This window comes from Anomaloglossus baeobatrachus, chromosome 1 (genome assembly GCF_048569485.1).
Source record: "Anomaloglossus baeobatrachus isolate aAnoBae1 chromosome 1, aAnoBae1.hap1, whole genome shotgun sequence".
In the NCBI taxonomy this organism is placed as follows: Eukaryota; Metazoa; Chordata; class Amphibia; order Anura; family Aromobatidae; genus Anomaloglossus; species Anomaloglossus baeobatrachus.
The window spans coordinates 347,412,142-347,423,935 of NC_134353.1; the positions used below are offsets into that span (position 1 = coordinate 347,412,142).

Below are 11,794 nucleotides of genomic sequence, written 5' to 3' on the forward strand. Positions count from 1 at the left end.
TCTGTCGGTGATGTCACTTGACCTTTGACTTTGGTCCCTTTGTGATGTCATGTGACCTATAGAATGTGATCCCTTTGTGATGTCATAGAACAGTCATCAGCATGTCGCTGCAGCCTGAATATCGTCCATTTGTTTTCATCACTTAGTGGGTGAAGGCGATTTTTACTTGCGCTTAGCAAATTTTAGTGTTATATAAAATATAATACCGAATAATAGAAGGCCTGTTAGAGGAGTAGTTCCAGGAGCCATCCGAGAGCGCTCCAGAGTGGACAGGACCTTCCTCAGCCCAGAATTTCATCTATGGAGCTGAATATGGAGAGTTTAAGGAAGAGAAAGAGAGAAAGCATAGAAGAGGTGCCAAAAAAAAGGAAAATAGAAACATCAGAGGGTGATAAAGATGGCACCAACCAAAACCTTATCAAGGCTCCAAAGAGACCTGGAAGCCCGATACAGCAGAGTATCGAGAGCAAGAGGAAAAGGGGACAAGCGATGGGGGACAAAGCTGATGATGAATCCAGCGTCTCCCCCAAAGCTGAACCTGAGCTGAATATGGAGAGTTTGAGGAAGAGAAAGGGAGAAAGCATAGATGAGGTGCCAAAAAAAAGGAGAACGGAAACATCAGAGAATGAAAAAGATGGCACCAACCAAAGCCTTATCAAGGCTGCAAAAAGACCTGGAAGCCCGATACAAGAGAGTATCGAGAGCAAGAGGAAAAGGGGAGAAGCGATGGGGGACAAAGCTGATGATGGATCCAGTGGGTCCCCCAAAGCTGACACTGAGCAGCAGTCAGGTGAGTACAGAAATAAGACCCCGAGAGCCAATAGCCCCAATGTAGTAATTGATGGGGTTATGAACCTTTAGAATACCCCACCTATAATGATTTTTGTTCCTTTTCTCTTTGATACCTTCTAATATTGTTCTACCCCATGTTGTAATTGCTATAGGGGGCCACATTAGAATTATATAGGAATAATACATCTTATTTCTCCTCTCTCCATCAGGGACAACCCCAGCTGAATCTCCCATCATTGTGACTGGACTGGAGAGCTTCACCTTCCATAAAATCCTTGGAGAGGGCGGATTTGGTAAAGTAAGTATTAGGAATTGTGGTGACGTCTTCCTCATGTGTGATGTGGAGTAGTAATATGACCCTAGGAACATCACTGCTTCACATCTTCTCATCACGTCTCATGGCAGGATGGGCCTTTCCTCCAGTTCTAATGCTTTGTATCCTCCAGGTCATGTTGGCCACACATAAGGCCTCCCAACAACAAGTGGCAGTGAAGATGGTGAAGAAGAGGCTCCTACTTAATATATCAAGAGACGAGATCCTGATAGAACGACAGGTCCTGGAGATGACTAGGAAGAGTCCATTCATTACTCGGGCTTTTGCCACCTTCCAGTCCCAGGTAATCCCTCCATAAGTACTCCTATACGTACCCCTCTATAGTTACCCCTATATATATCACTTGTAAGGCCACATCTGGAATATGGGATTCACTTTTGGGCTCCACATTTTAAAAATGATGTTCAGAAGTTAGAGTCTGTTCAAAGGCAGCAACTAGATTATTGCAAGGAATGGACGACTCCCATATGATGAGAGGTGGAAAAGTTGGATTTTTTTAGCTTATAAAATAAGACTTCTCAAAGGAGATCTCATTTATATGTATGAATACAAAAGACTGGAACATGACTTATTCCTTCCAAAGACATTACTAAGGACTAGGGGCACTCTCTGTGAGTGGAAGAAAGGTAATTACGGCAGCTAAATAGGAAAGGGTTCTTTACAGTTAGAGCATTCACACTGCAATGCCCAACCACAAGAGGTAGCAATGGCTGACACTATCACAACTTTTATATCTGGACTCGATGATTTCCTTAGTGCACACAACATTGTTGGTTATAAATGATTTAGTTACAAAATGTATAATTGGTGGAGGAAGTTTGAACTACATGAACCAAAATATTTTTTCAACCTATGTAGCTATGTGAAAGGCCCACAATCTAACAGCTCTGAGATTTCTATATATTCTATGAATGCCTGTCCATATGGCCATGCAATGTTCTTCTAGGACATTACCATAGTATTACATGTATTATAACATTACCACCAGTGACCCATATCTAGACTATACCAGTAACACTTATTATCTCCCCTGCTTTATGACAGGACTACTTATTCTACGTCATGGAATATCTCAGCAGAGGAGACCTTCTAGACATCATGTTAACCAATGGCCCATTTCCTATTTCAGCCACCAGGTAAGACAGAACATGCATATATGACTTAGGAAAGACTAACTGACGGCTTTGCATTGCTATACTAACCCTAGCCCAAAAAAAAACCTTTTCCAATTTCGTAAACTAAAATAAGACACAAAGACTGTGTGACATTGAATGTAAAAGGCCACAACAGCCCCGTTTATTAACAACAAACAATCAGTAACATATCATCCATAAACATAGTAATAACTCCATAAAACCTCCAGCAAAGGAGGGGGGGGGGTAAGTGAAGAGTCCGGTTGTACATGATTGCAACACCAGCTCCACCACGTGCTCTCAGCCGCACCACACCGGTTCAAGGACATCCAGCCGAGTGTGGCCCAAGCAATGTCCCGCTGGAACCCAGCCAAGCAGGGACCCAAATTAACATATTCTGCTGAGACTCAGCACAACAGGGACCCACCTTAACCAAGTATACCACTGCACCACCAGGGTTAACCCGTTCCTGCACTGGGTTACCCTCCGCTTTTTGTGCAATCCACCGACTTCAAATACCCCCTCCTTTCTGCCACAGGGAGCTTGTATGATACCTTGTAAGTGCGAGTCCCGCCACCAAAGATCAACCAGGGCCTTCACTATGGCCTCCCAAGTACGCCAATATCTCAATGGCAATACCAAATGGGCTCAAATGAACTCCATTGAACCTCACAACTCACCAGATAGAGACTCCAAAACCCAGTGCCGCACCACTGCTCCGCCCATATGCACCGCACCATCAAAAACCCTGTGGTAGTTTTTTTAAAAAACGTGCCCTGTCACCCAACTGTGCATACCTCCAGAACAAGTGAGCCACTATATCCGACCACATGAGCACAATACCCGGGCGGGAAGACAAGGGCCCAAGGCAGACAAGCTTGATGTCCTGGATCAAGTCCCTGGACACCCTGGTCCAAGAACATCTCACCCATGTGTAGTACCAAAACATCCGGTGGTCCATCCAACCTACGTGATAGCACCAGTCCTCAAATACCCACTTCAGGGCCATTACCATACACTAAAGTTTCCCCTCCTCCGTGGCGATATTGAACAGCTGTCCATCAAGGCAAGCACTGGCCTGAAGGGAATTATTTAATTTTACCAACGTGCTAAAACGCCCCCACCCAAAAAGGGGAAGTTCCAAATACATAAAGTAACAGGACACACCTCCGACTTCGGGGTACAAACCAAACGACCCATATGCCACATAAAGTTTGCCATACCATACATAGCTAGCCAACTGAACCGAACCAATTGTACGCACCTTAAGAGCCCCCCAGACCCCAGACCAGCAGCCACTACCGCTGCCCCACTCCAAAGATGAGACACGAAATTCTCACCCATTCTGCCACTATAATGCAGATCCAACGACACCCCCTAAACTAAAAGGAAGGCAACCCTGATTTGTCCTGAAGTCCCAAAGGAATCCGGACGCACCCCTCACTACACCAGACTCAGTGACACCATAACCCTGGACCTTCCGACAAACCCTGCACCAACCAAGTGTCCAACGCCAACCACTTCCCTGAAACTCGGCATTCAACCGCTGAAAGCAACACCAGACCCTATACACAACGCCGCTTTTATCCACAAACTGCAATTATATCATGGCCTCTGGCCAACCTATCACCCACTCCCCGATCCTAAAGTTCCACCGCCAGGGAGGCTAACACGATTGGCACCGCGAACACATTCCCAGACCAAAATGCCCCCCAGCAAATCTGTCTTGGGACGATTCCAGATGTCTGCAGGTACCGAATGACCACCCACCCCACAGACCTGCCATATACATCTACACTACAACAGACCTCCCCCTGACCAATCCCATTGCCCCACAACCCCTATAACTCCACCTCACAATTTTCCCCCCGCACAAAATGCACTACACCTTAACACCTTGCTATCCCTGAGGTCTAGCATCCCTCTTTAGTTATGCAAAGAATAACAAAGTGTATTGATGCACAAAAATACAAGACACACAACAGAAAAAAATGGACATAATATATAACCATTAAAAACACCATAAATATGGGGAAAATAACCCTTGAAATGGGACAGAGAGATGGCTAAATAGCCATAGGGTATGAATAGCCTAAGCCAATGAAGGATGTATCCTATAGGCTGTATCATGCATAAGTATATCATGTATAAACATCAACCAATGATGGATTAAATCATGCATGAGAACATCAAAGAAGTCATGAATTGTTGTATTATGCCAAAAATCACAATTGTGCAAAAACCCAATAGGCTATAATAGATATTTCCTGGAAATATAAACTGATATAGTCAGTAAAATACAAATGTGACAAAACAATAGTCACTGAAAGCCAGGCAGTGCTTTATGTAAAAGCACTACATGTCCCAGGAAAAGGGGGATCCCCATAAATATAAGCCCCCATACCAGTGACTATTGTTTCAGTGACTATTGTTATTGTCACATTTGTATTTTACTGACTATATCAGTTTATATTTCCATGAAATATCCATTATAGCCTGTTGGGTTTTTGCACAATTGTGATTTTTGGCATAATACAACAATTCATGACTTCTTTGATGTCCTCATGCATGATATGAGCCTACAGGATACATCCATCATTGGCTAATGTTTATACATGATATACTTATGCATGATACAGCCTATAGGATACATCCTTCATTGGCTTATGCGGACGTTTGTGCACCACGGGCAATTAGTTGCCCATGGCTCACAAAGTCGTTTAACCACCGTCACATGTACTTATCTGCCAGACGACTTCGCTGTGGGCGGCGAACATCCACTTCCTGAAGTGGGAAGGACGTTCAGCGTCACAGCGACGTCACACAGCGGCCGGCCAATAGAAGCGGAGGTGCGGAGATGAGCGGGACGTAAACATCCCGCCCACCTCCTTCCTTCCGCATTGCCGGACGCAGATAAGCTGTGTTCATCGTTCCCGGAGTGTCACACGGAGCGATGTGTGCTGCCCCGGGAACGATGAACAAGAGGCGCAGAGAAGAATAAACGACTTTTTGAAACTGAGCGACATGTCCACGAGCAACGATAAGGTGAGTATTTTTCCTCGTTCACCGTCGCTCGTAGCTGTCACACGCTACGATATATCAAACAATGCCGGATGTGCGTCACTTACGACGTGACCCCGCCGACATATCGCCCGATATCTCGTCCCGTGTGACGCCCGCATTAGCCTATTCATACCCTATGGCTATTTAACCATCTCTCTGTCCCATTTCAAGGGTTATTTTACCCATATTTATGGTGTTTTTAATGGTTTTATATTACGGCAATTTTTTTCTTTTATGTGCCTTGTCTTTTTGTACATCAATAAACTTTGTTATTCTTTGCACAATTAAGTACTTTGGTCCTCCTGTTTTAGGTATACGCTACAGAGCAGGGGTGGGGAACCTTTTTACTGCCGGAGGCCATTTGGAATTTCCTACTAACCTTTGGGAGCCGCACAAAATTATCAACTTGAAAAGTACCCTGGTATATTTGGTCAAATGATTAATTAACTCACCCCTAGTGTGGTGGCTGGAGCTTCTTCTTTGGTGCGGCTGAGATGTTCGGTGATATTGATCATCTTGTTTCTCACAGCTGCTTTTCCAGATTTGTCTCGGTATGGAGATGCTGGGGGCATACACATCACAGGAGATGCTGGGGCCCATAAATTACAGGAGACATTGGGAGTACACATCACAGGAAGGGCTGGGGATATATGTCACAGGAGGGGCTGAGGCGTATACATCACAGGAGGGGGTGGGGCATATACATCACTAGGGGGGCATGGACAGCCTTGGCGATGGCACAGACATGACTGGGGACAATGACAACACTAGGTGGCAGCACGGACAACACTAGCTGGCAGCACAGACAGCACTAGGTGGCAGCACAGACAGCACTAGGTGGCAGCACAAATTGCACTTGGAGGCAGCACGGACTGCACTAGGAGGCAGCACGGACTGCACTAGGAGGCAGCACGGACAGCAATAGGGAGCAGCTCGGACAGCAATAGGGAGCAGCATGGACAGCACAAGGTGGCATCACTAGGGAGACACAGACAGGACTGGGGGAGCATAGACATCACCAGGAGGGCACGGACTGGGGGGCATAAACAGCAGTGGAGAGTACAGAGGACTGGAGGGTACACAGTACTGAGGGGTGGCACACAGCACTGGGGAGTACGGACAGCATAAGGGGGCACAGACAGCACTGACCGTGGCATGGACAGCACTGGTGGCAGCATGGACAGCATTAGGTGGTGCGGACAGCACTGGGGGACATGCTATAAAGAAAAAGACATGGATCGCACATCCCACAAAAATACGATGATCATTGTATTTTTGTGGGATGTGCGATCCATGTCTTTTTCTTCATAGCATGTTATACAGCACTGGGGGAGCATAGACATCACCCAGGGGGTACAGACAGCACTAGGGGGCATGGACAGCAGTGAAGGGGTTACACAGCACTGAGGCGGTACACAGTATACTAGGGGGTACACAGCACTGGGGGTACACACTGTTCTAGGGGGTACACAACACTGGGGGGTACACACAGCATTAGGGGGTACACACTGTACTAGGGGGTACACAGCACTGGGGATACACACATCATTAGGGGGTACACAGCACTGGGGGTACACACAGCATTAGGGGTATACACTGTACTAGGGGGTACACAGCACAGGGGGGTACACACAGCATTAGGGGGTACACACTGCACTAGGGGGTACACAGCACTGAGCGGGGGGGCAGCGATGGGTTGAGCACTCACAGTACTGGGGTGGGGAAGGAGTCACACACAGCACAACACAGGTCCGGGAGGCTGGTAAATCTGCTGCAGCTCTTCTGTGACTTTATCGCAGCGTGCTGCTTACCCCGCCCACCAGAGCACACTAGCACAGGTCGTGGTTAAGCCTAGAATGTATGGGTTGCAGTCAGGTCCTGGAAGTCAGGATCTGGATAAAGCCCATACATTCTAGCATCTACTCTCAGGTCATCAGGCAGTGGGATTTAAAGGGCCAGCAGCCGGGAAAAGCGCGGCTGCCGCCAGAGCACAGCGGTCCCCGGGAATGTACCCGGGGGCCGCATACAAAGTCGCCACGGGCCGCATTTGGCCCGCGGGCGGAGGTTCCCCACCCCTGCTATAGAGTAAGTGCTAGGCACAGTTAGACCCCATTGTGGGCTTCCGTGACCTCAATTTGTATAGTCATGGTTATGAGGTATATTTTTCCTCCTTAGCTATGTTGCCGTCCCTTGAGCCCTTTCGGGGCAACCAGTCCAGGCTGTCTTTACATGAAGATGATGGTTGTCAGGCTCAAATGGCTTTACGTCATTATTCGCCTAAGTTTAGTTTCATGAAATGATGGATGTTGATCATTTTCTGTTGTTTTATTTCTCATTAGATTTCTTGCTGCTGAGCTGATCTGTGGGCTGCAGTTTCTCCACTCCAGAGGCATCATACACAGGTAGGTGCAGTACGTCTTCTCTGTAGACCTGGTATATATACTCTTATACCCTCATCCTAATACCCCCTGTAGACACTTGATATCTCAGGCCCTAAAACGTTATCAGCCCAGCTAATATAATAATTGCATTATGATATTTTTTAAACTCTTTCCAGAGACATAAAACCGGACAACATTTTACTGGACAGCACTGGTCACTTGAAGATCGCTGATTTCGGTCTTGCAGTGATGAACATCTTTGGCGATACAAACATTTCAGGTTGGGCCGGGACTCGTTTATACATGGCTCCTGAGGTGAGGAATCATCTACATGTCCCTGAGGGATCACTGATATACAAGGTTGGACATCTCCATGTCTTCTGCTGGTTGGACAATGTTCTTATTGTCTTTTTCATGTCTTTACAGATTCTTCAAAACAAGCCCTACAACACGGCAGTGGACTGGTTCTCTGCTGGTCTGGTGATATACGTGATGGCTACTGGCAAACATCCATTCTATCGAGGGAAAATTGGTAGGGCCCTTAAAGCAATAATCAATGATGATCCTGTCTTCCCAAATGAAATGGACCCCCAACTCAAAGCCATCATTAATGGGGTAAGTATAAAGACACATCTCAGTAATACAGCGAATATATGTAATGAAATACACAATGGAAGATGACTGGAGACTCAATAATCATCTTCATTATATGTTCCCAGCTCTTGGATAAGTCAGCAGAAAGTCGGCAGAAATTTGTGGAGAACATCAGAGATCATCCATTCTTTATGGAGATCAACTGGACAGATATAGAGGAAGCCACAGCGTGTCCTTCATTCCAGCTAACCCCTGTAAGTAAATGACCCAGAGAAGATGGTGGCAGTAGTACATTTCTGTTGTTTCTTCTTTATGAACGCTCTCACTCTTGTATCTTCTTTCCGCAGCCACCAGTGATGATGACATCTGATACAATGAAAGACGTCCTGTGCTTTACTGAAGCTAACAATACACCAATAGCCGAAACAGGTCAAAACCTGTTCTGTGGATTCACATTTGCCAATGAAGGATGGAAGGTCATAGAATCAATACCAAAACCTATAATATCTAATCGAAGGCCTGTAAAACCCCATCGGAGGTGAGTCAGTGTAAATGGGACGGGGATAGGGGGATTTTTTGAGGCTCATTTCTTATCCTATGAATCTGTCAGCAGAGTGTAGTGTGGAAACCTCTTACTGACTGCCGCTTACACGTTATCCCTTTAGGACAGTCCCAATTCATGTGTCTTATTGCGACATAAGGATTCTTTCTAACCTATTATCTCTCCCGACAGGACATTTGGCACTATTGTGAAGGACGCCTTCCACAGGATCTGGAGGAGGATAAAACCCTGGAAGTGAACAGCTTTGAGAACCGCTGTTCACCGACTCCTATTCCACCAGCACTAGGAGTGTCCTGAGGGCCGTGACCTGCAGTGTAGCCATATCCACTCCTCTGCCCTGCCATAATCAGGGCTAGGGGTTATTTCTGCATCTGGAGTGTCTGAATACAAGGAGAAGCTGGAGACCATGAAAATCCTACCAGGAGTCACTAATATGACCGCGGACCAGCATTTCTGGATGACATGTTGCCTCGTGCCCCCAGGGAAGGGCACTTATCCTTAGGTCATGGTTCCCTAGAGGTTTCCCCCACAGGGGGTTTTTTCTCTCCTGAGTACCGATGGATAAACACAACAATGGCAACTTGTAGTCCTTTGCCCTCGGTGGAGCTCACATCACTAGTGGCAGAGAGGAACCTAAAAGGACATTTACCAGCAATAAACAAAACCATTCACCATCATGTGCTAGTAGTAGTAGCAATTTATTTTATATGTTCGTGGATAAGTATTTTACATCCCACCCCTTAAGAGCACAGGGTGCATGTAATGTGGTGATAACACGTATCCACTTTTCATTGGTACAATTTTGGGTTACATCAAACTTTTTGGTCAATTTTTAATCTGTTTTTGGAGGGGTGAAGGAAGGAAGAAATGCTTTCCTGCTGTTTAGGGTGGATTTTCATTTGAGCAAAAGAAATAAGATATAAATGTTATAGTTTCAAGTGGCTACAGGTACAGAAATCCTAATTATTATAGAATAAGGTGTAAAGTGCAGGTACACGTCACGGCTGAGCTCCTGACTATCGGTTACTATTCTTGGCAACAGTTTTGAAAAATGTCTCCTATTATTGTGTTTATTCATACAAGCTCAGCAAGGGAGTAACACCTCAGTATAAACCCACCTTCACTCCTCATATTTCCATACAATACACCCCTCCAATCCAAAGGTGACACTTCCACTGGCTACCAGGTATATGGCTTTGGCTACTGCCCTCTGTTCAGCTTCTTCCATTAGTGTACATGTATGGACCTCTGGATCGGCCACCACCGTCTCCTGCAGGATGATCGGTCCGGGGAAGCTGCCGTCCTATACAATAAAGTGCAGATGGATTTGCTTAGTATAATAAGGCATTAGATCCTGACAGTAATAAGCTGATAATCTCTTGACCCTGACTTCAGCCCAGCCGAAAATACAGCCATGGCAGTCCTGGGGCCTTTGTTTCTCATCAGAGTTCTGCAATTGCATTAGATCCCAGTCTAACCATTTATAAGCCGCGGCTAGTATAGGCAGCAGCATCTAGGGGTAAATAAAGTAGTACTATCTTGGTATGTCGTCTATGTACCCACTGCTGTACAACAGCGAGCACAGGGATCCGCAGCACTACTATCAGACAGGTAAAGCAGCTGATGTTTATAGATGGCGGCTCATACTTACAGTCTCAATCATTGCTCAATAAGCAAATGTGAAAAAATTATAGAAAAGATTGTGATGTATCCTGCACAAAGTGTAAAGTGCAGCACCTCCTACTCACACAAATTCTATATAGCAGCCTGCAATGCCCTGAACATGGAGGGAAGCGACATAGTGAATCAGAAGAACTATACTACTATTCTGTCACGCACAGACCAGAGGATGTCCGGCGCATGGCGCAACAGACACACACGGACCGACTACTGTCCACTGCACCACGAAACTCACCGGGGACACTTTAACAGCAGTGGGCATTGCAGTTAGGGAGTGGGAGGATGGATACCTCCTCTAGTTATCTGGCTGACCCTGCACTCTCTAGCTAGCCCTATATGGGTTCTTTCACCCTGCCGCCAAGCAGGATATCTAATGCCCTTGCAAAGCCCTGAGCTCACCCTCACTAGTGAGATGGCCGGCGAGCAACACTAGTCCCACCACTGCACTAAAACCACAAGAAGGGAAGGAAGACAAACAGAGAAATAAAGAAAGGATAAACTCCAACTTCTTGGCTGCAGTCAGAAACCAGGACTACAGCCTACACCGCTTCAGACAGCAACGGCTCCAGCAGCTCCTTCCACCTCAACGCTAAGTCTCAGACTGAGGATTTAGTATAACCCGCGTCCTCTACAGGGAGGTGTGACCATATATAGGGGATAAGAGTGGTCACAAACCGTAAGTACCTGAGAAAAGGAATCAGATGCTACTGGCAATGAAAGCTGACATTAACCCTTGATACACATAAAAGAAAAAAAAACACATTTAATCTCCAGATTCTCACAAGCCAAAGTGAGACTCGGAGCCCAACCCTAGTAAATAATGGAAGAGAAAAAAGCGTACTACGAAAATGGGATCACCACATAAAGATATAAATACAAAGTAAATCTTTATAAGAGCGAAAAAAACCTCATCAAATGAACCAAACATTAAAAATATTTAAAAATTCCATAAGTATAACAAGACACCCTGATTCCCTTCCCGCAAGAAATATGTCATTATATCCTGAGTATACACCAAAAACCTATATGATATATAGTGGAACCTTGGTTTAAGAGAACAATCCGTTCTGGGAGTGTGCTTGTAAAGCAAGGTACTCGTCTAGCAAAGGAAAATTTCCCATAGGAAATAATGCAAGCTCAGACAATTCGTTCCACAACTTGTTCAATGCCCCATCCTGGTCCCCTTTTGTGCCATTCCACACAAGCACAAGCACACATATGCACACACACATATTATGCTCACCTTACCTTCGGT

The 11,794-nt window shown here is 45.8% G+C and overlaps 1 protein-coding gene across 1 annotated transcript; it reads left to right on the forward strand.

The window, feature by feature from the left end:
* Positions 1-2,188: 2,188 nt before the first annotated feature.
* LOC142300711 (protein kinase C delta type-like) lies at positions 2,189-9,523 on the forward strand. The gene is made up of 7 exons (XM_075341904.1): positions 2,189-2,262; positions 7,662-7,724; positions 7,880-8,018; positions 8,130-8,318; positions 8,423-8,551; positions 8,645-8,835; positions 9,031-9,523. The coding sequence occupies exons 1-7, from the start codon at positions 2,189-2,191 to the stop codon at positions 9,095-9,097; spliced, it is 852 nt and encodes a 283-aa protein (XP_075198019.1). The 3' UTR covers positions 9,098-9,523.
* The last annotated feature ends 2,271 nt before the right edge of the window (positions 9,524-11,794 follow it).